The sequence below is a fragment of the Oncorhynchus nerka genome, linkage group LG10 (genome assembly GCF_034236695.1).
Source record: "Oncorhynchus nerka isolate Pitt River linkage group LG10, Oner_Uvic_2.0, whole genome shotgun sequence".
NCBI lineage: Eukaryota > Metazoa > Chordata > Actinopteri > Salmoniformes > Salmonidae > Oncorhynchus > Oncorhynchus nerka.
The window spans coordinates 79,088,312-79,115,821 of record NC_088405.1 but is presented as its reverse complement, the minus strand read 5'-3'; the positions used below and the strand labels follow the sequence as shown (position 1 = coordinate 79,115,821).

General features: G+C 42.1%; 2 protein-coding genes across 4 annotated transcripts; one reads left to right on the top strand and one right to left on the bottom strand.

Moving 5' to 3' along the window:
• Positions 1–573: 573 nt before the first annotated feature.
• LOC115136062 (methylosome subunit pICln-like) lies at positions 574–27,510 on the bottom strand. 3 transcript variants are annotated; one of them, XM_029671439.2, is made up of 8 exons: positions 27,301–27,510; positions 27,062–27,190; positions 26,781–26,917; positions 23,016–23,132; positions 22,675–22,779; positions 21,955–22,134; positions 13,402–13,456; positions 11,135–11,816 (listed from the first exon to the last, which is right to left on the bottom strand). In XM_029671439.2, coding segments are annotated over exons 2-8 (714 nt in total). In that variant the 5' UTR covers positions 27,181–27,190; positions 27,301–27,510; the 3' UTR covers positions 11,135–11,815. The 3 variants fall into 3 exon arrangements, with proteins under 3 accessions (XP_029527298.1, XP_029527299.1, XP_029527300.1); XM_029671438.2 differs by lacking the exon at positions 11,135–11,816 and adding an exon at positions 574–1,429 and having other exon boundaries at positions 27,062–27,310; XM_029671440.2 differs by having other exon boundaries at positions 27,062–27,450.
• On the top strand, positions 2,800–10,045 carry LOC115136061 (aquaporin-11-like). The gene is made up of 3 exons (XM_029671437.2): positions 2,800–3,549; positions 3,847–3,963; positions 4,752–10,045. Exons 1-3 carry the CDS (start codon positions 2,955–2,957, stop codon positions 4,856–4,858), a joined length of 819 nt encoding a protein of 272 aa, XP_029527297.1. The 5' UTR covers positions 2,800–2,954; the 3' UTR covers positions 4,859–10,045.

Below are 27,510 nucleotides of genomic sequence, written 5' to 3'. Positions count from 1 at the left end.
TCATCAAAAATAAAATCTATTAAAATATGTCAATCATTATTTGATTATGTTGGTAACCCGTTGAATAAAAGTGATAATGCCCTCGAAGTTGGTGTTTGGAGGATATAATATCGGCAAGGTTTGCCTACCCTTGACTTCATCTCGGGCCTAACAACACCTGTGCCAATATATCCTCCAAACACCGGCTTCATGGGCATTATCGCTTAATTATAATGAAATACTGCCTTTGTTCATGTGATAGAAGGCAATTCAATACCCAATTACAGAAGCCAACTGGCCACTGTGTTTCAGCCAATTACTGGATACAATGCTAGTTTCATAACAAAGGCTATGTTACCTAACCTGCACTTGTGTCATACACTCAGGAGAAAGTGTCTTAGCACAAACTTACAGGCTGTGGCCACCCAATTGAAAGGCAAAATCCACACAAAGTAATCCTCCAAAACACAGCGATTCAAAGCTGTGAATGTCCCTAATTGTCCTAATGAGGCCATGACCTCACACAATAACACCAATGTACTGCCTAGTGCCCACCCATTCTCTCTCTGAAGAGAAAAACAAAACTAACAATGCGATCAGTTTAGATGTAATCAACTTTCAAATGGTTTATTTAATAGATTCACACACTTATACAGTACTGTATGTTGGTCTATGTATGGGCACTCAAAAGTACTGTCATGAGTTACCGGTACTGGGTTACCAATGATTCCAAGGAGCATCAGTATCAATTGTGCCTACTGTTTGTCATACTAAACTTACTTCATTTGTGTAAATTGAACTCTTAAATAATGAATGTTGTCATTTTTATGAGCTACATTGATAACATTTTCCTCCTAAACATTTTCACACCATCGTGGCACTTTTGTTTTATTCTGTGTTGTTACAGCATTCAACCCACGTAATGTATTGTGCATTTAATGTTTTTAAATATTGAAAACCAAAAATCCATAATAATTTTGTAATAATCGAACCGAAACCAACCAACCTCAAAAAGCAATAATCACTCAGCACTACTAAAGTCACTGATGCAGAGAGCAGACTGGATTTTCTTGAGGTAATGGATTGTCCTGATAGCACGGCGGAGGAACGAAGCACTTTAATAGTCTCCAGTTGGCTAAATGCCCAGAGGCCACTATGTCCTCAATCAAACCGTAACACACAAAACACAATTTTAACTCTTGCCATATATTTTGTGCGTTTTCCACACTTGCATCCTGTCAGAGCTAATAGTGGTGGAGTCCACACCATGAATTGCTCCACAGGGTGGTTGTTGAGGCACTGTATTTTTCACAGTGTGTCTGACTGGAACATAACAGTTGCTTGCTCACAGCTCAGCCTGATTCGGTGACAGCAGAACATCAAGTCCCTCACCGATGCTTCTCTCCTTTGTGTACTAGACTTCTTGGTCAATGATGTTCATGACGTTCTTCTGAAAGTGAGGAATCATTTGTGAAGGAGAGTGTATTCTGGGAGATTGTGTGTGTGTGTGTGTGTCATATCGCGCACACACTGAACTAATCTGAAACACTTGAACTTGTAGTAAAGCATTCATAGCGCTGTAGTAAAACCTAATAACGAACTAAAACTATGAATGACAACATGAATTAATCAGAAACACTGTCACGACACAAACATATCAGGTAGGCATGATCTGCCAGTATTGACTTAGCCTACAGTATACTTATTTACTCAGTGTTTGCTAACTGTTTGCTAATCCACACAGCATCACATGATACAGTTTGGGCAGTCAATAGTGTTACACAACTAACACCACTGCCTTCATTAGGCCCTGACAAAATACCTAGGAATGAATGGTGTATTTCATCCAGTATGGGGCAAATCCTAGCTTCCACTTACAGATTGAATAGAGCCCTAAATTAAAATGTATTGCAGATTGCAGTATAGAAATGTAAAGGTAATGTTATGATCTGATTGGTCAAAATACCAATTATTGAAAAAAAGATCAGAATTGGGCCGCTGTTTAAACGCAGCCTGTGTCTCAAATTGACATCAATGCATGACTAAGTTCAATTTTGTCTTAAATGGAATTTAGAATTTGCCTCTTTATCAGTAGATTCTATCAAGAATACATTAGCAGGGCCAACTATCTTTAGTTAGTGAGGGGAAGGAATGAGAAACTTCATAGTTCTTCATACTTAAAACAAGAGGGGTCACTCTTGTTCAAGCAACATACCTTTACCCAGCTCATATGAAACAGAAAAGTTCAAGTAGCTTGTAAAGGATACATTGTATTCTTTACAGAATAGGAATGTATTCCTTTTCTGAACGTTGAATGGAGTTGAGTGTAGCTGTTACATATTATCTGATAGCAAGTAAGCTATCATACTTTTGCAACTCTGGAACATAGTAATTTGAAAAGACAACAAAAAACAAAACATTGGGTAATACAACAACCGTATAGCCTAAGGCATGTATAAGTTATTTTCTTCAAGAATCAATTTATTTAACTAGGCAAGTCAGTTAAGAACAAATTCCTATTTACAATGACGGCCTAGGAACAGTGGGTTAGGGGAAGAACGACAGATTTGAACCTTGACAGCTCGGGGATTCGATCTAGCAACTTTTCGGTTAATGGCCAAGCGTTCTAACCACCAAAGCTACCTGCCACCCCAATATCAATGGGTATATCATTAATTGAAATTCCATTGAACAGCAGAAAATAATAAATAATACATATAATAATAATAAATAAATCATAGTTGAATTGTGATATGTGGCATGGCTACTTTAATTGTGTGTGTAGTGCGCCCTCTGCTGTTCTTCCGGACACAAATAGTGAAAGCAACTTCCGTTTGTCAAGCTAGCCATTCGGCTCGCGGCGGAGGACTTTGATTCATGTTGTCACTGACTACACAGAGAGGTGCATTAAGTTACCCAAATGTACGGTTGTTGAGAGAAGCGGAAAAAGAAAGAAAAAACTAATTTCTGCGAGAATGACAGACTTGGGGATTTCACTGGCACTATTGGCCACAACAGTACTTCTCTGCGAGGCGACGCGCATACTGATCTCGCGCCTCTTCTCTGGCAAGGATTATGCGATTTACCTAGTGGAAATTGTCTCGACCTACCAGCTCTGTGCATGTACGCACGAACTCAAAGTCCTGGGCGAAGTTGGCAGAATCGAACCGCATATAGCACTCACACTGACTTTCATAATCACGGTGGTCCACGTAATAACTTTTCACGGGGCGTTCGCCAACCCAAATGGTGCTATCGAGAACGTTTACCGCAAGAATATCACAGGGAAAACCGCGGTGGCGCGCATAACTTGTATGTTTATAGGTGGGAAAGCAGCGCAGCTCCTCGTGCCCCACATTTGGTCCTTGGGTCTATCCGACCACCACCTCACGCACAAAAGGTTCGGATTTAAATGCTTCAGTCCCATCAATGGGTCCCTGTTGGAGGCCGCTGGTGTGGAGCTGGCTTGCACTTTCGCTGTCCAAGCCGCAGTCCTCCACATTCATAAACTAGACGAGAGATTCCACGCCCCTGTCATCGCTGCTGTCATTACGTCACTGGTTTACTCAGGTTTGTCAAATTGATTTTCATTATGATCATCGCCACACTGTTTAATAACTCAAAGTTAAATAGCCTAGTTATGCTTGTGCCTTCATGTCATCTATACTTCAATTAAACTAATTTAATTTGTTTGCAATTACTAGACTTGGGAATGGAATAGAAATGGAGACTTGGATTGTGTGTTAGTGTGCAAGCAGAGAAGGGGGGCATGGGTGTATGTATTTACACTAACCTATATGAATAGGAGAGGAACTATCCTACTGAGATGTCAATTAACTTTCACCCTTTGCTCCCCCCCAATCTCAGGGGGTCATATTTCAGGGGCTATTTTCAACCCAATCATGGCCTTCTCCGTCCAGTTCCCCTGCAGTGGACACACCTTCCTGGAATATGCTTTTGTCTACTGGCTAGGACCAGTCACAGGTAAAGTACTTGTGCTATTTGCCTACCAGCTGTAAAGGAAATGGTAGCCTGGACAATCAGACTGACAGCAGCGCTCATACTTTGTTCCACTTCGTCATACGTGAAGTGAAACAGAATGTGAGTTGTCGTGATATCGTTCTGTTTCCACCAGAATAGAGAAATGGTAGCCTGGTCCCAGAACGGTTTGTGCTGTACAGACAATCTTTGTATTTTACCAGGTAAGTTGACTGAGAAGACATTCTCATTTACAGCAACGACCTGGGGAATAGTTACAGGGGGGTGAATGATCCAATTGGAAGCCTGAGATGATTAGGTGGCCATGATGGTATGAGGGCCAGATTGGGAATTTAGCCAGGACACAGTGGTGAATACACTTTCTCTTACAATAAGTGCCATGGGCTCTTTAGTGACCACAGTGAGTCAGGACGGACACCAGTTTAACATCCCATCTGAAAGACCGCATCCTACACAGGGCAAGGTCCCCAATCACTGCCCAGGGGCATTGGGATATGTTTTTAGACCAGAGGAAAGAGGGCCTCCAACACCACTTCCAGCAGCATCTAGTCTCTCATCCAGGGACCAACCCTGCTTAGCTTCAGGGTGGGATGCTGCTAGTTCAAAGCCTATGGTCATTTGCATGGCAATTAGGGACCAGGCTAGAAAAATGGGTTCTTGTGTAAGACAATTGAGTTTCACCCTGCCCTGGCGTTTGGGACAGGGCTGGACTACAGAGGAAAAACTTGCTCCCAAGTGTACCCTGTATAATCTCTATCTATCTATATTCACAGGCATGGCAATGTGCATCCTGCTGTTTGACAAAATCATCCCACTCCTATCTGGGAAAAGCGCAATGGGCGTGGGCATCCCTGTTGTCCAGAAGAAGAAGATACAGTAACATGAGATAATGGCTTTAGCCCTCTGAGTAGGCTCCTTTATATATGATGGTGCCAGGGCGGCCATTAGTATTTGATTATTATGGTCACCTTAACATGACTAGGTCTAAGGGCGTTCACACATACTAAGTCTTAACTTTGTGGTCACTGATCACAGCACAAGTTCAATTTATGCTGCCCTAAAAAAGGGCCATAATATCAGCTGTTGATCAGTAAAACATTTTTACTTAAATTGAAGATTTGATGAAAAATATGCTGAGAAAAGGCTCCCTGGACTTTGTCATTATGCAATATTTTAGTTATTAGTGCAGGGTTACCTCTAATGGCATAACATGTTCCTGTATGAACCTATCCAAAACTGTCATGACCTCATGAATTGAAATTAACCTTATACTCTGGATGACTACAGCAATGGCATACAGTGCATTCAGAAAGTATTCAGACCCCTTGACTTTTTCCATTGTTACGCTAGCCTTTTTCTAAAATGTATTAAAATTGTTTTTCCACCCCTCAATCTAAAACACAACACCCCATAATGACAAATCAAAAAACAGGTAGACATTTTTGCAAATTTATAAAAATAGGGAAATATGACATTTACATAACTATTCAGACCCTTTACTCAGTACTTTGTTGAAGCACCTTCAGCAGCGATTACAGCCTCGAGTCTTCTTGGATATAACGTTACAAGCTTGGCACACCTGTATTTGGGGAGTTTCTTCCATTCTTATCTGCAGATCCTCTCAAGTTGTGTCAGGTTGGATGGGGAGTGTTGCGGCAGAGCTATTTTCAGGTCTCCAGAGATGTTCGATCAGGTTCAAGTCCGGGCTGCTCAATGACGTCCAGAGACTTGTTCCAAATCCACTCGTACGTTGTCTTGGCTGTGTGCGTAGAGTCATTGTCCTGTTGGAATGTGAACCTTCGTCCCAGTCTGAGTAACTGAGCGCTTTGGAGCAGGTTTTCATCAAGGATCTTTATACTTTGCTCCGTTCATCTTTCCCTCGATCCCGACTCGTCTCCCAGTCCCTGCCTCTGAAAAACATCCCCACTGCATGATGCTGTGTTCATCTTTCCCTCGATCCCGACTCGTCTCCCAGTCCCTGCCTCTGAAAAACATCCCCACTGCATGATGCTGTGTTCATCTTTCCCTCGATCCCGACTCGTCTCCCAGTCCCTGCCTCTGAAAAACATCCCCACTGCATGATGCTGTGTCGTGGAAATTCATGTATACTGAGAGAGATTTGGACAATTATTCAAACAATCAATCTTTAACATTGATTCATTATTGCAATAATGAAGCTGGTCGACAGCACACTCTGAAGTGTGTGTTGCATAGCGCTTAACCTTCCAGAGGAATCCTGGTTCTTATATAGCCGACACTAAAATGCTTAGTCATGGCTGGTTCCACCCCTCCCATGCAGATCAGGAGACTCAGACACTTTGGGTTCATCTTGTGATTATCTGCACCTGGTGCCGTTTTAACCCACAACCCAGCTTCGTTTCTAATCATCCTTGTATTTGGGCAACTATGAGGGATTTTGTTCTACTCCTCCAGGCTCTCTCTGTTACACCCTCCACATCTCGTCTATGGAATGCAGTCTTTAGGTTTTATCACCAAGTCAAACGGTCATCTAAAGCTCTCTCTAGTTACCATACGCTTATATTAGCTGCAGGGAGCTAGAGTATAGACCATAAAAACATATCATTAGAACAGAAATGTCCCACTCTTTCAAATATATAATTGTTAAATATCAAACAAATCATGTAAACATGTAATTTCTCACAGCTGCCACCACGCTTCACCGTAGGGATGGTGCCTGGTTTCCACCAGACATAATGCCTGGCATTCAGGCCAAAGAGTTCAATATTGGTTTCTTCAGACCAGAGTGTCCTTTAGGTGCCTTTTGGCAAACTCCAAGCGGGCTGTCATGCCTTTTACTAAGGAGTGGTTTCCATCTGGCCACTACCATAAAAAGGCCTGATTGGTGGTGTGCTGCAGAGATGAGAGAACCTTTCCAGAAGGACAACGATCTCCACAGAGGAACTCTGGCGCTCTGTCAGAGTGACCATCGGGTTCTTGGTCACCTCCCTGACCAAGGCCCTTCTCCCCCGATTGTGCAGTTTGGCCCGGCGGCCAGCTCTAGGAAGAGTCTTGGTGGTTCCAAACTTCTTCCATTTAGTAATGGAGGCCACTGTGTTCTTGGGGACAGGTAGACAGGTGTGGCTTTCCATTTGAATTCACCACAGGTGGACTCCAAGTTGTAGTAACATCAAGGAAGATCAATGGAAACAGGATGCACCTGGGCTCAATTTGAAGTCTCATAGCTTTGTCAGTGTGTCAATTGGAGTACATTTTTATTTAATCCATTTTAGATTAAGGCTGTAATGAAACCAAATGTATAAAAAGTTAAGGGGTCTGAATACTTTCCAAATGCACTGTACCATGTTGTTGCTGTGTGAACCTTATACCCTGGATGACTACACCAGTACAACATACTCAATATGAGCAGAATGAAAAGACATGTCCCTAAGGGAGAGGCTATACAGACACGCTGGTGCCCAAATTGGTGACTTTTGTCTCGCAGCAAGAGCAGTGGCGACAAACATTTGGTTCAGTCCGAAACCTGGTCTCAGACTAGATGTAACATAGTAAATGAAAATCCGAGACACTCAGTATGATAACAAGACAAATGGCAAAAACAAAAAGTACGGTAGTTACATCGCAAATGTCTACCAACCCAAAGGCTGAGTTTGAATCAGACACATTTTTAACCAATTAGCTAATAACTGATTTACTACTTTTCATGTTAGGTTAAAGAGTTAGTGAACCCTTCCCCTAACTCCTGAACTTAGCCACCTAGCTAGAAATTGTTTCATACATTTTGCAAATTCATCACATACAGTATGTTTTAGCAAATTATTAACTTAAGAATGAAATTCATAACATATACGAAATTGGTAATGGACATTCAAACATAACATTTACTAAAATGCAGTGTCTCGGCTTTACATACAGAATAATAAGAAATTCTCTGACCACAGCACAGCAGCAGCTAGTCGTCCTGAGCCATTCAGCTAGTTTAATGATTGTGGCTAGTAACTTAAGCTAGAATTTGAAACTTGTCTGAACTAAGTTAGGATTTGGGAGTTTTCAGAAGCATCCAGTTAAATAGGAGTAATAGTTTATTTAATAAAAACATTTGAACGTTAGATGTTCACTACAATAAAAATGTGCTTTAGTGTAGCCAATCAGGCCAGGGTGACTGCTATCTAGTGAGCAGTGTAGGTAGACTGTTTCACGGTAACATCCAGATGGTTACGACAAATATTACAAGTTAATTCTCATGTAGGCTGCCATCCTCCTCAAAATAAAATCAAGTGTGAGGAAACAAATTGGAGATCGTGACCAAAACAAGTTATTTCTCCCTCGTCCATTGACAAAACAGCACATTTGTTTACAAGGGCTTATCAGGACGACTGACTGAACCAAACCCATGTCTCTACACTCGACTCTCAGCTGCGTGACATACAGTGCAATGCAAAATAATTCACCCCTTTGGTGTTTTTCCTATTTTGTTGCATTACGACCTATAATTTAAATGGATTTTTATTTGGATTTCATGTAATGGACATACACAAAAATAGTCCAAATTGGCGAAGTGAAAAAATTCACTTGTTTCAAAAATGTCTAAAAAAAATAAACAGAAAAGTGGTGCATGCATATGTATTCACCCCCTTTGATATGAATCCCCTAAATAAGATCTAGTGCAACCAATTACCTTCAGAAGTCACAATTAAATAAAGTCCACCTGTGTGCAATCTAAGTGTCACATGATCTCAGTATACACACGTTCTGAAAAGCCCCAGAGTCTGCAACACCACTAAACAAGGGGCACCACCAAGCAGGCAGCACCATGAACAACAAGGAGCTCTCCAAACAGGTCAGGGACAAAGTTGTGGAGAAGTACAGATCAGGGTTGGGTTATAAAAAAATATTCTAAACATCTCACAGAGCACCCATTGAATTCATTATTAAAAAAGGGAAATAATATGGCACCACAAACCTGCCAAGAGAGGGCCTCCCACCAAAACTCACAGACCAGGCAAGGAGGGCATTAATCAGAGGCAACAAAAGAGACCAAAGAGAACCCTGAAGGAGCTGCAAAGCTCCACAGCGGAGATTGGAATATCTTTCCATAGGAGCACTTTAGCTGGGAAGAGTTGCAAGAAAAAAGCCTTTGGGGCAGTGACTCAAGTTCACGCTCAAGTTCTGTTAGTCGTATTTCTTGTTTGTTTCACAATAAATAATCAAAAAGGCATGAGTAAATCAAATGATACAAACATACAACAAACAAATCAATCTTAATTCCAGATTGTAATGCAACAAAATAGGAAAAATGGCCGGGGTGAATACTTTCACAAGGTACTGTACATCCATTTGGGCACTAGGCCTCTCCCTAATGTCGTCAGTCATTGTGACATACCTCAGTAGAAAGAAATTCTGCATCACAAATGGAGCCAGGCGTTTGCAGCCCCTCAAATTTAATATGAACTTTGTTCCAAACGATGGAGTACCTTAATCTTTGCATGTGTGCTGGTTTTTCACCAAGATTCAACTGTCCCATTTTAGTAGAGTCATGGTACCATTCCGGGTATAAATTTGTCTAAAAACAAGGGTTGATGATGATTAGACATTTAAGGGGTCATATGGTTCATGTCAAACAATGCATAATAACTGCAAAGGTCAGTTTGCTCTTTGGCAGAAAGAGAGAACTCAAAATGTGTAGGCAGACCCAGGCATTACCTTACTGCAGTTACATAACAGTGAGTCTTTGAAATGGCATCCTATTCCCTATATATAGTGCACTACTTTTGACCACAGCCCTATAAGCCCTGGTCAAAAGTAGTGCACCACACACACTAGTGAATAGGGTGCAGTTTAAACAGTCACAGAAAACAAAACAAAAATTCCTCTACTCAGTCACTACTCCACTTCTATACATGTTGATTGTAGAATGAATTCTACAATGCTGTTTGGCCAGCAGTACCTCAGTAGCTTCTCAGGCCAAAGAAGAGTATTCCATTGGTTAAATGATGCATGGAGATTGTTTTGTTCTTTAAGAGAGCAGTCTTGCTCTCAGTGGTGATTGTGCTACATAATTCAAAAATAAACTTTTTTTTAAAGGACATGAGGATTAGGGCAGCATTTAAATTTGTCTTTGTATTTCTCGGTATGTCTAGATTTTTATCCTAGTATTCGGTCTACGAGCTGCCTCTATTTTCAGTGTTCTGCTACAACTCAGATGGGCAAATGGTACATCACATCTTACATAAAATACATTTCAGCTTGTAGGTAGTTATGAGACAAAGACACTTTTTGCTTTAGCTGAACAGCAGCTTATTTAGTTAAAGAATTGCTAAAAGGGGGGGGGGGGGGGGGGGGGGTTGTTCAAAATAAAATGTTAAGATTTAAACAAATCTGATATGGGGATTATCTCAGAATACACCATCACAATATTACCACATATCCCAAAGTCCCAACAGCCATAAGGAGAAATGCTAAAGGTTATTGCTTAAAATTATATTGGGCATTTTCACCACTAGAAAACTGTTTGTATAACCATGTTATCGTATAAATTAGTATTTTAATCTCTGAGGAAGGCGGTAAACTGGGTGGAGTGTCCGTCCAGTACAGTTGGCTTTAGAGATTCAATCTCCATAATTGATCATTACAAACTAAATAAACAGTCAACACCGCACAACTTCCTTTACTGTAGAACTTGTTAGCTCAGAATCTGATCCTGAAGATGACAAAAGTATTTTAAGTGAACTCACTTTTGAAGTATGAATTTAAAACAGTTTAAATTGTTAGCTGGTTGTTCAGCAGCCTCCACATTATCCTGCATTTTTTAGAACTAGTGGAAACAGATATCCGTTAGCAGTACATTCCAAACCAGGATCAAAAAAACACATTGGGATCCAGTAGCCTAATGCAATTTTTCATTAAGTAATTCTACATTTTTTAATTCAACAATGCCTTCCCTCTGATTAAAATGCACACTGTGCAGAAAGTCTAGAGAAGTCTATTTCTCTTCTGATGGAGAAGGAACCAATCAAAAGAGCAAAGAGGGCTGGGATGGTGTTTGGGTGCCGAGCGGCCACTGTATTTTAGCATAAATCCTCTCCCTCTGAATCCATTCTTTCTCTGTGTGTCAGTAGTCAGTCCCCCCCCACACAAAGCTGCCTCTTTCTTTCAACAACTGTGGGGGGGTGTAGAGTGGCTGGGCAGTGTGGGCACCAACCCATCCGGAAGAGAAGCAGTCCTACAGAAATCCACACCATGCCACTGAACCAGGGTGCCAGTTGGCAAACAAAGTATTTTCAGCAAACAAATGTTGTTAAGGCTCTAGAGCTGGTCTGTGGCAGCCAACTGAACATCCCACCAGCATTACATCTCAAATCCTTATCCTGCAATTGATCACTTGTTACAAGCAGGTTGATAAGATTTACAAGTTGCTGTTTGAAAGTCTGTGCTCATTTCGGATGACAGATTATTTTCGACTACCAATGCATCCACTCTCGCTCTCACACACACACACACCTTGCTTTATACAAAACCGAGTTTTATTATTTGAACATACAAAAGCTCAAAATAAATCTGCTGGCTGGTCTTTTCTGTCAGTAACAAAAATGGAAACGCTTCACAAAAAAGTGACAGTTGTTATTTGCTTTAGTCCTTCAGACTTCGAGGCCTATCGTGACCTGCCAGTAGAGATTAGCCTTGTGAGACTTAAAATTATTTATCTGTACTCATTCAGAGACCCAGTGCCTTGACACTGCCTGCATCTGTGTTACGCAATCAGACCTTTAGGCCCCCCCACACTGCGATTCCACCCTAATGCCCCCGTTTTCAAAAAGCTTTCGGTCAGGAGGGTGCTAACAAGGGCCTCTCTGTTCCATCTGCAACACAAGATCACATTTCACATGGCTGATTAGTGGCCAGGAACTGGACCTGACAATGGTGACATCATGGCCATCATGACTCATTATTAGTCCAAACAAAGCTAAAGAAAATAACTGCTTAAAAACATGCTATAGGTGGCCTTTGGGTAAGGGACTGGAGCGTGTGTGTCAATGATTAAATCACACTGTAAAGTCTAGCGGGAACCTGTGCCACGGGTGAATGGAAGGTGGAATTTATCAGTTGCAGGCTAAACTAGGCAGTCTCTGCCAACGAGCATATTAGAACTATCCAGCTTGATTACAGTACAGGGATCATTAGCACGACGCACGGGAACAGAGCCGTTCATAATCACACTAAATCATTTACAACAGCACGGAAACAGAGCCGTTCATAATCACACTAAATCATTTACAACAGCACGGGAACAGAGCCATTCATAATCACACTAAATCATTTACAACAGCACGGGAACAGAGCCGTTCATAATCACACTAAATCATTTACAACAGCACGGGAACAGAGCCGTTCATAATCACACTAAATCATTTACAACAGCACGGGAACAGAGCCGTTCATAATCACACTAAATAATTTACAACAGCACGGAACAGACATAATCACACTAAATCATTTACAACAGCACGGAACAGAGCCGTTCATAATCACACTAAATCATTTACAACAGCGGAACAGAGCCGTTCATAATCACACTAAATCATTTACAAACAGAACAGCCGTTCATAATCACACTAAATAATTTACAACAGCACGGGAACAGAGCCGTTCATAATCACACTAAATCATTTACAACAGCACGGGAACAGAGCCGTTCATAATCACACTAAAATCATTTACAACAGCACGGGAACAGAGCCGTTCATAATCACACTAAATCATTTACAACAGCACGGGAACAGAGCCGTTCATAATCACACTAAATCATTTACAACAGCACGGGAACAGAGCCGTTCATAATCACACTAAATCATTTACAACAGCACGGGAGTATAGAGCCAATCATGAGCCCAAATAATTGAGGCATAATAGCAGTGTTTCCCTAACCGCTGTTCAAGGACAACCAGTCGTTCCACTTAGTCTAATCCAATACTAGCACACCTGACACAGCTAATAACAGAGCTTTGACTAGTTGAAGCAGGTGTGCTAGGGATGGAAACACTGAATTATATGAGTCAACCAGCTGGAGAAGTCTTCCATGTACAGTACCGGTCAAAAGGTCAGACACTTACTCATATGTGGGAACTCCTTCAAGACTGTTTGAAAATAATTGCAGGTGAAGTTGGTTGAAAGAATGCCAAGAGTGTGCAAAGCTGACATCAAGGCAAAGGGTGGCTACTTTGAAGAATCTAAAATATATTTTGATTTTACTTTTCTTTGGTTACTACATTATTCCATGTGTGTTAATAGTTTATGTCTTCACTTATTCTACAATGTAGAAAATAGTAAAAAATAAAGAAATCCCCTGGAATGAGTAGGTGTCCAAACTTGACTGGTACTGTACTTTTAATTGTCCAATAAAAATCTAATCACTATAACCTATTCCAAGGAGGGTGAAAGTCTTACCAATGATCAACGTTGGTGTCTTCAAACTGTCCTGAGACCCCTACTGCACCAGACTCTGGAGGTGGAGAGGAAGGGTAGAAGTCAGAAGTATTTCATGAAACAACTTGCCCTTCTGGACACCTGGGTCATGTTCAGAAGTGCAAACTGTAGCAAAATGTTTTGCAATGGAAAGGGAAAATGTGTTCATTGGATAAGGCCGTACCTCCCCGTTTCGCTCCATTCAAAAATCTTTCCCTACTGAAAATGACACTTGCACAGAGTATACCTAACATTAGGAACACCTTCCTAAAATTGAGTTGCGCAAACCCCCCTTTTGCCCTCAACACGGCCTCAGTTTGTTGGGGCATTTACTTTACAAGGTGTTGAAAGTATTCCACGTGGATGCTGGCCCATGTTGACTCCAATGCTTCGTACAGTTGTGTCAAATTGGCTGGATGTCCTTTGCGTTATGGACCATACTTGATACACAAAGGAAACTGGAGAGTGAAAAACCCAGCAGTGTTGCAGTTCTTAACAAACCGGTGCACCTGGCAACTACTACCATACCCTGTTCAAAGGCACTTAAAATCTTTTGTCTTGCCAATTTACCTTCAACATACACAATCCAGTAACATCAATAAGGGATCATAGCTTTCACCTGGATTCACCTAGTCAGTCTGCCATGTAAAGACAGTGTATGAGGTACTGCAGGTATAGAGGGAATAGTGTGGCTCAGTTGGTAGAGCATGGTACTTGCATCGCCAGGGTTATGGGGGACCAGTACGAACAAATAGTCAAATGTATGCACTCACTACTTTAAGTTGCTCTGGATAAGAGCCCCGGCTAAAATGTAAATGTAATAGGAACAATGAAATATCCCTGGAACAATTTGAAAATATCCCATAGTAAATAGGATGTAATTACTGTATTGTTCCCCAGAGGAAACTTCCGTTATACCCTAATTCAGTGTTTAATAAACTTGAGTACCAGTACCCCAAACCAGTTGCACTTACTTGATCTTATTCCAGCATGAGAACTGGTCAACAAATGTAGTTGATAACGCAAGTTCAACAAAAGTAAGGCAGTCTGAATGGCTTCCTTCTTTAATGTCATCAGTAAGCAAATACATTCACATTACTTCCTCTATGGTCATAGTGGGAATCAATGCGTGTTTACAAACTATCATACCTACTCCTTTCAATTTGCCAAGTGCGGAATGTCGTACACCTATTTACCTTATAGCCTATGAGCACGGCACAATAATGCACATTCCTCACTCTTGCCGTTTAACCTATGGGCTCAAGCTTGCAATTATCACCTTCCACGCTCTCAACCAAATCGTGGAATACGTTTACGTCAACTTACCCTTTGATCTCCTCTCACTTGCTGTTTTTCAGTAACAGTTTGACAACCATCCACCCCCCCAAGGATAATTCCTGAGACGAGGCTATGACCAAAACTATTTTAATAAATATTCCTATTTCACTTTGTCACTGTTCATTCAGTTATGCAGTTCATTTGAGGAAAGGCTAATTAATCAAAGGCTTGACGATTAGTTGACCAGTTCATGGTATCAGATCAGCCATGCTAGAACTGGAATAGTTCAAATAAGTGGAATATAATCAAGAATAGGCTGAGGATACACTAGCTACCCTAAGGTCACAGACCAAAAAGGTTAGTGTCGGGTGTCAATTGCACTCTGACTCAGAAAAGACAGGCAGCAGCATAGCAAAGCTAAGCTTTGTGGAACCAGCAGCATTGACCTATAGAATTGATGGAATCCATGCAACACAAGTGCGCTCCGCCATCATGTTTCAAACGCCTCAGTCACAACTCATAAACCTATATAGGACATTCGCTGTAACCATGCCACTACACCCCGCCCGAAACGGAATGGACTATGCTGGCATGTAATGTAAGATGGCGCCGGCAGCTCTGCTCCTAAGCAACTTTGCATTATTTAGTTTGGGTTATTTCTTACATTATTAGCCCAGAATTGTGTTATTACATACAGCAATAAATGACTTGGATATCAGAGTGGATCATTTTGATCATTTGTTCATACCCCAAGGCAATTTAACTTATTTCAGAGGCTGCTCCAAAACACCGCCGGCGGAGAAGAAGTATTCGGAGTGGACTTCTGGTCTGACTCACGAGGCATGCACACCATCCACTGCTTCAGAGTATATTACTCACTAATGTTCAGCCTCTGGATAATTAAGTAGACGAGCACCTCCTTCCAGAGACACATCAGGGATTGTAACATACTCAGTTTCACGGAAACATGGCTCTATCGGGATATACCGTCCATACAGCCAGCTGTGTTCAGTACATCGCAAAGACAGGAATAAATCTCTCTGGGAAGAAGGCAGGGGTGTATGTTTCATAATTAACTACTCGTGGTGCGATTGTGATAACATACAGGAACTCAGGTCCTTTTGTTCCCCCGACCTAGAATACCTCAAATGCTGACCGTATTACCCCACAAGAGAATTCTTTGGTTATAGGTCACAGCCATGTATATTCCCCCTCAAGCAGATACCATGACGGCCCTCAAGGACCTTCACTGGACTTTATGCAAACTGGAAACCACATATCAAAGCAAATTTGAGGAAAACGGTACAAAAGTCCTACCAACAAATTGACTGTAGTACTCACTCCGGAAAAACACTGCTACTCAACTTTTCAAAATGCCTACAAGGCCTTCCTGAACCCTCCCTTCTGCAAATCTGATCTACTCCTTTTTGCTCTTCCCTTCCTATAAGCAGAATCTCAAACAGAAAATACCCATGCTAAGGTCTATTCAACACTGGTCTGACCAATTCACGCTTCAAGATTGTTTTGATCACGCAGACTAGGATATGTTCTGGGTAGCCTCTGATAATAACGTAGATGAATACGGTTGAGCTCAATAGGAAGTTTATAGAAGATGTTGTACCCACTGACTTAGAACCTACCCAACTCAGAGACCGTGGATAGATGGCAGTAGTTGCGCAAACCTGAAAGCGTGAACCACCGTATTTAACTATGGCAAGGTAACTGGGAATATGGCTGAATACAAAGTGTAGTTTTTCCCTCCATAAGGCAATCAAACAGGCAAAAGGTCAGTACAGAGACAAAGTGGAGTCGCAATTCAATGGCCCAGACAAGATGTGAGAGGGTCTACAGACAATCACGGACTAAAGGGAAAACATTCCGGACAAGCTAAACACCATCGTCCGCTTTTGAGGATAACACAGCGCCACTGACGCAGGACTGTGGGCTCTCCTTCGCTGTAGCCATTGAGTAAGACAATTACGCGCGTTAACTCTCGCAAGGCTGCCAGCCCAGACGGCATCCCTAGCCGCGTCCTCAGAGCATGCGCAGACCAGCTGGCTTGAGTGTTTATGGACATCTCCACTTTGCTGATCCGCAACACAGGGGCCCCACAAGGGTGCGTGCTAAGCCCCCTCCTGTACTCCCTGTTCACCTTTTGACTGCATGGCCACGCACGCCTCCAAATCCGATGACAACAGATTTTGCAGATCTTTGCCGATGACAACAGTAGTAGGCCTGATTACAAACAATGAGACAGGCTACAGGGAGGAGGCGAGGGCCCTGGGAGAGTGGTGTCAGGAAAACAAACTCAACGTGTGTGCATTGTTAGAGCTAGGAACAAGCATTTCGCTACACCCACAATAACATCTGCTAAATATGTGTACGTGACCAATAAAGTTTGACTTAGGTGTCAACATGTCTAACGTGGTGAAGGGGAGTAGGGTGACGTTGTAGTATCGTCACCACAAAAGGTGGTCACTGTCGGAAGTCTGCTTGAATGCTTCACTTGGGCCATCTGCTGGAGGTGTGCCACTCAATCTGAGCTTTATCTCCTAAAGCAGACCCGTGTGTAGTATTCACCAAACAGAAAACTGACTGAAACAGGGAGAGACTACTTGGACTTAAACACTAATTTCCATTTTCCATTGCAAAACATTTTAAAGAGCTTCTGCTGCGTGCCCTAATAAATAAGACCCTCAAAAAAAAGAAAACACTGTATATGTCCTGTCATGACGTTAGCCTGTGGGTAAGGTTTATGACACCCCCCCCCATAAATACCTTTCTCCCTTCCCTCTCTCTCGACTCTACTGAAGGACTCTTGAATAGCCTTTGTGAAACAGAGAGCATGAGGAACATCAAACAAGTGGGGGGAAAGGAACCATATTTCAGTAATCCAACCAGTTGAAAAACAGATATCATATTAATTCGGTTGTCATCTGAGACATGACAGGACGACAAACTATCTGGGAAGGTCTACAAATTCTAGTTATCAGATTCACATGGAAGTGTTGTGCAATTTAAATGTTTAAATATGAAACTATTTGTGAAAAGAAGAAATGTAATTTTAGCTTCCAAATGAGAGAATTGGGTTTTCATAAGCTTAGAGCTCTGCTCAATCAGTGGCCTACCCCTGTGAATAGACATTGGTTATAAACTATGAAACGCTCTTCTCTCCCTCCACTATATAAGCCCTTGATGAAAATGTAACCTCCTGTTCCAAGTACGCGAGGCCTGCAGCCTCTGCGTTAAAAGGGCGTATAACTTTGTTCCAAGGACGATAGGATGACGGTCCATACATTAAAAAGGACTAACATGTCAACTACAGAACTAAGCCAACCTCAGCGTGAGCTTTGGTTGTGAATGGTATGAACTTTGAACTCTTATTCACTAAAGTGAGACATCCTGGCCGTTACAGCAGCTGTAAACGTGGGCTAGTAAAGGACGGACGACGTATCTAGTCTACCACAACGACGATACTTCAACATAGCCAATTTACCACCAGAGACATTCTTCCGAGGACAGGAAGATCTGTTAGCCAACACCGCCAGCATCTACGACCAACCTACCGAAGCGCAGCTCAGAGTAAATATTTATTGCAATTTCATTTTCCAAATGGGTGGTAATTTAGAATGTATAAGATACTGTATTTACGATAGCATGGCTTCTCCCTTTGTTCCTCAGTCTTCCTGCTCTTTCACTCAAACCCAAGCCCCTTTCCTTTGTGTAACCAGATATTGCCGGCTCCGTCCACCAGGGCGTTTTCCGTATGACATCATTTGCATTCTGTGTATATGTAATTCTGTGTGATTAGTTAGGTATTTAGTAAATACTTAATTAAACCCAATTTTATATTGCTGATTCAACTTGTTAGCCAGGGTTCGTGAAGATAACCAAGAATTTACAACTTTCAGATGAGACTGAAATAAGGTGACGACTAATATTGACTGCTATTGATGTAAAATATTACTAGGTCTTTAAGAGTTTATTCGAAACATAACAGCTCTATAAAACTCTTTCGTGGTGCCCCAACTTTCTAGTTAATTACTTTACATAATTAGCTAAATCAGGTAATATTATTTACAGAGAAAGGATTTTATAGAATAGCTTGTCATATCACTTAATCCGGCATAGCTAAAGACACGACAGTCCCTTGACCTAAAAGGATTTGGGGCGGTAATAATCCAGTGAGAGTTCAAATGAAAACAAGACTATGCATTTCCTTCTAACATCATACAGTCAGACAGTATTCAGACCCCTTGACTTTTTCCACATTTTGTTACGTTACAGCCTTAATCTAAAATAGATTTTTTAAATCTTCATTCTACAGTTGAAGTCAGAAGTTCAAACTAGTTGACTTCAACCTAAGTGTTTCAACCACTCCACAAATTTCTTGTTAACAAACCATCGTTTTGGCAAGTCGGTTAGGACATGTACTTTGAAATAATCTCTGTAAACAACTGTTGGAAAAATGACTTGTCATGTACACTACCACAATTCCAGCGGGTCAGATGTTTACAAACACTAAGTAGACTGTCCCTTTAAACAGCTTGGAATATCCCAGAAAATTATGTCATGGCATTAGAAGATTCGTTTGAGTCAATTGGAGGTGTACCTGTGGATGTATTTCAATGCCTACCTTCAAACTCGGTGCTTCTTTGCTTGACGTCATAGGAAAATCCAAAGAAAATCAGCCAAGACCTCAGAAAATAAATTAGACCTCCACAAGTCTGGTTCATCCTTGGGAGCGATTTCCAAATGCCTGAAGGTATCACGTTTATCTGTGCAAACAATAGTATGCAAATAAACACCATGGGACCACGCAGCAGTCATACCCCTCAGGAATTAGAATAGTTGTTTTAGTCGACAGAATAGAATCTGTCGATGATTGTGTTCAGTGTTCCACTGAGGATGGGCCTCTATGAGATAGCACTGACAGGAGATTTACGATGTCTTTTGCCAATAAAGCCTAAAGAGCATTCCAGATAGTGAGGTAATGTTTTGGTACTATGAAGTACCAGGAACGAGATTAGAATCTCGTTTTAGAGACCAAACTGAATGATAATTTATAGCTAATGCTATCTGGCTATGGGATACACCTCTCAAGTAAAGGGCCCTTTGTGAAGTTTGAGATCTGTGGTTCGTCATGTGAGTTGAGGGGTGTATCTTGGCTATAAAAGATACTAGAATTATTTTGTAAAGACTCAGAATTAATTGATAGACACTGAATTTATCTGAGAGTCAAAGGGCTATGGTGAAGCTCATAATTAATGAAGATTAAAATATAACTGACTTGTGTGTGGTTTGTAAACTCTCCTCATTTACTAATACAGGAAATTACCACAACACAGTCCATGTCAGAGCAAGCCATGAGTTTGAAGGAGTTATCCCCAGAGCTCCGTGACAGGATTGTGTCAACCCACAGATCTGGGGAAGGATACAAAAAAAAAAGAAATTGCTGCAGAATTGAAGGTCCTCAAGAACACAGTGGCATCCATCATTCTTAAATGGAAGAAGTTTGGAACCACCAAGACTCTTCCTAGAGCTGGTCTCCTGGACAAACTGAGCAATCGGGGGAGAAGGCCCTTGGTCAGGGAGGTGACCAAGAATCTGATGGTCACTAACAGAGCTCCAGAGTTACTCTGTGGAGATGGAAGAACCTTTCAGAAGGACAACCATCTCTGCAGCATTCCACTAATCAGGCCTTTATGGTAGTGGCCAGACAGAAGCCACTCTTCAGTTAAAGGCACATGACAGCCCTCTTGGAGTTTGCCAAAAGGCACCTACTAAAGGACTCTCAGACCATGATAAACAATGTTCTCTGGTCTGATGAAACAAAGATTGAACTCTTTGGCTTGAATGCCAAGCGCCACATCTGGAGGAAACCTGGCACCATCCCTATGGTGAAGCAAGGTGGTGGCAGCATCATGCAGTGGGGATGTTTTTCAGGGGCAGGGACTGGGAGACTAGTCAGGATCAAGGGAAAGATGAATGGCACAAAGTACAGAGATCCTTGATGAAAACTTGCTCCAGAGCACTCAGGACATCAGACTGGGGCGAAGGTTCACCTTCAGCAGGACAACGACCCTAAGCACATAGCCAAAACAACGCAGGAGTGGCTTCAGGACAAGTCTCTGAATGTCCTTGAGTGGCCCAGCCATAGCCCAGACTTGAACCCGATCTAGCATTTCTGGAGGGAGAGACCTGAAAATAGCTGTGCAGCGACACTCTCCATCCAACTTGACAGAGCTTGTGTGCCAAGCTTGTAGCGTGATACCCAAGAAGACTCGAGGCTGTAATCTCTGCCAAAGGCGCTTCAACAAAGTACTGAGTAAACGGTCTGAATACTTATGTAAATGTAATGTTTTTTATTAAATGTGCAAAAATGTCAAACTTGTTGCTTTGTCATTATGGGGTAGTGTGTGTAGATTGGGGGGGAAAAACAATTGAATCAGTTTTAAAATAAGGCTGTAAGAAAATGTGAAAGATCAAGGGGTCTGAATACTTTCCCGAATGCACTGTACATTAATAGTTGTACTTGTGTGCTAGTGCTTTAGCTTATATTTTCTTTTTACTGGACTGCTGAACAAGCCTTGAAAACAGCTGAATTATGCTGCGTTTCTTAACCCTTAACACTCATGGCCAAAATCATGGACAATTAAAATGTTTCTTACAGAAGAAATATGAAAAGCATATGCATAACCATGGTAGAAATTGAAAGTGAACCGTCTGGAGATTATTAGGAAATTAATAGATCAAAAGTTGAGGACAACTGTCCAGCTGACTAGACAACCCAAATATTACTTAATTTTGTGCATTTTCAAATCTGTACTTTCTGCAGGATTTGTTGATAACGAAATTAATACATTCAGTAACATAAGGGCTACTTCAATAGTGAAATGTAGCGTTATTCCGTTTGGAATTCGAGGCTAGCCTACTGATGGGGTGCTTAGTACTGTTTAACTAAAACGCTGGCAGGAGGTTCAGGACGGCAAATTGATTCCCTTCAATAATCTAATGCTGATGTGTGTCGCTGATGTTTCATGCATCTTCAGAGCATCTTGCATTGTTCCAGTCCTACCACAATGTCCACCCCCTAGGACCTACTGTTACCCAAATCAAAGGTGTTCATAAGGCACTAAACAGAAAGACTGAAATGTTGGACTCATTTCCTTTTTCCATTGCATGCCCTAATGAACACGACCCATGTACGTATACAAAGCAATGCAGACCCCATTCCAATGCATTTCAAGCTCATACCATTGCAGCATCCCGTTGGGGTGTCCTCGGGCCTTACCCCGGCCATGCAGTGGTGTTTCTGGGATGCAGAGTCGGCCAGCATCCCCTCCAGTCTTTCCAGGGTGGCCTGGCCCTCCAGGGTGAGCTGGGACAGACCCTCCTCAAAGTTGTAAAATGTGGGCAGGTCTATCTGACCCTGTTCTGTGGGTGGGGAGACAGGAGACTGAAAGGTTAGTCAAATGCCCACATAGTTGACATTGGGCGCCCCAATTAAAGTATTGTGGGACTGTAAAGTTGTGGTTTTCAAAAGTTTTTTTTAAAGAAAAAATTATTTGGTGGGGGGGGTAACAGTTACTTTATGCGTTAAGGCATGGTATCATACAGAAGATATATCCTTTGGTGAAAGTTAGCCAACTTTATTTATTCTTTTAGCACTGACAGTCCAACAACCGGAATGAGAAATTAATGTGCATCCTTATACTGATCTCAGAACAGTTGTCAAGGTGTCGAGGAGGTGCACTGAGGACATTTGGGCATGAAATATCAAGTCTAGATGTCAAGAAATAAGTTAATTTGTCGGCAAGAAAGATGGGTTGTGTTCATTAGTCGCCAAAACAGCAAGAAGACTAAAGCAGGGAGGGACTACCTTGACTTGTCCAATGGGAAAGGTTCAATTGTTTCCGGTGCAAAACATTCTGTTGTGTGCCCTAATGAATACTGAACATGGTCAGGCTCACTCACCAGCTTCTTCAACGTCGTACTCATCTCCCTCAAAGTCAGAGTCGGAGTCTTCAGGGTCAGGGTGCAGGGCCTGGCATTCAGAGATGGCTGAGAACATGGACTCCACTGGAGGGTGGAAAACCAACTCAAAGTATTTTGGAAAGTTGTCCAAACCAACCCTTTCCCCAAACCATAGATTTACAGCTGTAAATCTGACCATCAGTTTGGTCCGATCTAAGTAACGTTCATTTTTCAAATTTAGCTCAGGCCTGAAGAATATCTATTACGAGTCCAAATATGTGCGGATATAGCTCACTATACGGTGAAGTATGCATGAATGGTATTCCACAGTACCCACTTACAGGTAGCCTTATCACTGGGCACAAAACAGATCTCTGTAACAGGACTTATGGAATCAGCGTCGCAGTCATCATCAGTACTCTCATTATCCTCTTCCTCCGCACACTTCTCACAGTTACCTGGGGGGGGAGAATTGTTAGTCTGCATTTACACAGGGAGCCCAGTTCAGATTTTTATCACTTAATTTGTCTCTTGACCAATCAAAACAGACAGATCTTTTGCTACTAAAAATTGGGCAAAAGATCAGAATTGGGCTGCCAGTATAAACGCAGCTATAGAGTCAGAAGTGGAACAGAGCTCAGTTGCAATCTCATGACACTTACATTGTGGCACACCTGCATATACAACTAGGGCTACGTGTGAGTGTATTCTCCCACACAGAGCAGTGGAAATGTGTTCTCTAGCGTGATGAATTACGCTTTACCATCTGGCAGTCCAACGGACGAATCTGGGTTTAGCGGATGCCAGCAGAACATACAGTGCCAACTAAAGTTTAGTTGAGAGGCTGTTTTTATATGGTTCAGGCTAGGTCCCTTAATTCCATTGAAGGGAAATCTTAACACTACAGCAAACAATGACATTCTAGACAATTCTGTGCTTCTGACTTTGTGGAAGGCCGTTTCCTGTTTCAGCATGACAATGCCCCTGTGCACAAAGCGATGTCCATACAGAAATGGTTTGTCGAGAACGGTGTGGAAGAACTTGACTTGCACAAAGCCCTGACCTCAACTCCATCGAAAACCTTTGGGATGAATTGGAACGCCAACTGTCAGCCAGGCCTAATCGCCCAACATCAGTGCCCGACCTCACTAATGCTTGTGGCTGAATGGAAGCAAGTCCCTGCAGCAATGTTCAAACATCTAGTGGAAAGCCTGCCCAGAAGAGGGGAGGCTGTTATAGCAGCAAAGGGGGGGACCAACTCCATATTAATGCCCATGATTTGGGAATGAGATGTTTAAAGAGCAGGTGTCCATATACACTACATGACCAAATGTATGTATATGGGTAAGGTGACTAGACATCAGGATATTTGAAAGAGTAGCAGCAATGTAAATTAAGATTTTATGCCAGTGTGTTTGCGTAGTCAGTATAAATGTGTGTGCGTGTTGTGTGTTGAGTGAGTGTGTAGAGTTCTACACGTGTGCATAGAGTGTAAAAATAAAATACAAGGGTCAACTCAGAGAATGGCTACACGGACTGTTAGCTATTTAGCAGTTTTATGGCTTTGGGGATAGAAGCGGTTTGTGTCAGACTTGATGCACCAATACTGCTTGCTGTGCAGAAGCAGAGAAGTCTGTGGTTTGGGTGGCTGGAGTGTAACGTTTTTTTCTGACCTTCCTGTCACACTGCCTGATAGAGGTCCTGGATGGCAGGGAGCTTGGCCCCGGTGATGTACTGGGCTGTCCGCACCACCCTCTGTAGCACCATGCGATTGAGAATGGTGCTGTTGCCATACCAAGCAGTGATGCAGCCAGTCAAGATTGCACTCAATGGTGCAGCTGTAGTTTAAAGATTTGAGGGCCCTTGCCAAATCTTTTCAACTTCAAACTTGGGGGGGGGGGGGGGGGTCATCGCATACGAGTCCTTAGTGATTTGGACACTGAGGGACTTGAAGCTCTAAACCAACATCCCCTGCAGCCCTGTCAATGTGGACGTGCTGACCCCGTTTCCTGTAGTCCACGATCAGCTCCTTGGTCTCACTGATGTTGATCGAGAGCTTGATGTCCTGGCACCATACGGTCAGGTCACTAACCTCCTCCCTGTAGGCGGTCTCATCGCCAGTGATCAGGCCTACCACCATCAGTAAACTTGGTGGTGCTGGAGTCATGCGTAGACCGCACAGTCATGGGTGACTGCTTATAGCTTATTCTTTCAGTAGTAAATTACAGAGGTGGGACCAAGTCATTGTTTTACAAGTCACAAGTAAGTCTCAAGTCCCAAGGCAAATCCCAAGTCCGAGTCCTAAACAAGTCATGTGCTCCACAAAGCGCAACTCAAAGAAAATGTCGTTCATTTTGATCTTACACTACCTATACAACAAAGTGTCCAACATGCAAATGGAACAATATTTTACTTACATTTAAAACCATTTTCCCTACCAAACAAGTGTTAAGGTGGCCAAGCGGATTATGAATCTAAGAGCACTACAATCAGAGTTAACTGGCATTAATAAAATGAAGTTTCATTTAAAGTTCCACATTTTATTAGTCGTATGTACAGGATACACATGGTATACACAGTCCAATAGAATGCAGGTTCCTTCGACAATGCAACATTTGGCACAACAAATTGGCATAAGTGAGCAAATTAAATCTAATGACCTTGGCATGACCTGAGACATGAAGCAAAAACACTGCTTATTGTTTAGTCTCAGCAGCAACTCAGATGTAAATAAGCTCTCAAGAGCATCGGATGTCCGAGGAACCGTGCCTGGCAGCTCGCCCATCCGCAATATGACAATGAGCCTCTCTAGGGGGTTAAAACGGGCCATTCAGCAGCGGGTGAGTATGTGTGGGATGAATGGTGGCTGTTCCTGACAGGACAACCTGGGCTCAAGAGTATTTTCTATTATTCTTGACGGAAATCCAAGGGATTCCATTTAGTGTGACACATTTCGTATGGTATGTATTAAATGTGTGGTTGTCCATCACCCATTTCATATGATATGTTAAAAATTTGCTAAACGTAAAATATTTTACACATTTTCCTAAATGTTTGATATGTTACGAATTCTAGCTAGCTGGCAAATATTAGCTAGGCTTTATTGTTAAGGTTAGGAGTTAGGTTAAAGGCTTAAAATGCTAAAGTTTTCTGTGATAAGATTTGAATTCACAACCTTTGGGTTGCTAGGCGTTTGCTTTATACGCCCACCCATCCACCCTAATTTTGTTTCTGTGTAACAGTATAACTTTAGACCGTCCCCTCGCCCATACCCGGGCGCGAACCAGGGACCCTCTGCACACATCAACAACTGACACCCAAGAAGCATCGTTACCCATCGCTCCACAAAAGCCTTGCAGAGCAAGGGGAACTACTACTTCAAGGTCTCAGAGCAAGTGAAGTCACTGATTGAAACGCTATTTAGCGCGCACCACCGCTAATTAAGCTAGCCGTTTCACATCCTTTACATCTGCATTAAGTAACCAATCTGTCTTATGTAACTATACCAAACTAATGTAGGTATCCCGGATTCACGTTTACTATGCTACGTCTAGTCTGAGACCAGGCAGGACAGGAGGCATGCCAGTGTGACTCAGATGTTATTATGGTGAACAATAAATGCTTTTGTATGTCATTTGGGATGTTTTGAGAGTTGCTTTTATGAAAAAGCATTAGTCAAATTAAGTTGCAAAACGTTTTGGCTGTTGCAAAATCGTGTGCAATGGAAACTGGTTATGTTAACTTTAGGAACCAAAGAGAAAGAAACTGAGTACCCTTCTTGAATTTGTCTTTACTCCAAAAGTAAAACGATTTGTAACTTAAGGGTTTGTTGCAAAACGTTTTGAAACGAAATAATAAATGAATACACCCTTACGTGTGTGTACAAAATGTAGGCAATACAGTCTGTTTGCATGCACCCGACTGTGAAAAACCGCAACGTTTTCGTGCATAATTGTATACAATAATAAGGTCTATGTACAGGCTCAACTTCTCATAACATGCCGCTCGCTTCAAACTGGCATGGCCTCATTGCACTTCGGAAAGTGAGACTATTCTGAATACACTGGAATTGAGAGAAAGACAAAGTATCTTTGGAGAAACCTCACCGTTGAGATTGGTGTTGACCATGACGTACAGGTGCTCTCCTGGGTACGCGGTAAAATCGCGTGAGATTGCATGGAGACTGATTGACGTGTATTTCAAATTAAACCCCATTCCAGACCCATCGAACCATGATACACATCTGGGGAAAGATTAGACAATGTAATTAAAAATACATTTTACGCACTTTAGGTAGCCAATATGATGAAAGGCGTTTGTCAAACACATACCAGTCGATTTCAATCAAATCGCGCAGTTTATTGATGAATAATCTGGAAACACTCACGTTTCTGCAATGTACAGAGTTCCTGGTCCAAGCCCTTCGCCATTCCAAACAGCGGTGATTTCACCTTGATTGTACCGTATTCCTTCACTTGGAGGAGATACGTTTTTCAGATTCACCATCGTGGCTTCCCTGTCCTCCCAACCCGCATGGAGTGAATTAAACATGTTGATCGGATAGTTTCCACCTATCTGCAGATTTATAAACAAAGATGTATGATGTCCGGAGAATGTTGAGGTTACCTGGACAATTCGGTTACGAGAATGACACTGCGCTCCTTTAATTGCCTTGCTGTGTTCTGAAAGTCTTTTCAGACCCCTTTCCGATGGTTGTTTAACTCCAAACGAACTGCTTTCCACACCAGTTTCTGTAGTTGGCGGAGCGTAGTCTAATTAAGATTTGGGCGGGGCAGCCGATTTATCCTATGAGCGCTGTAATTTGGTTGTTTATAA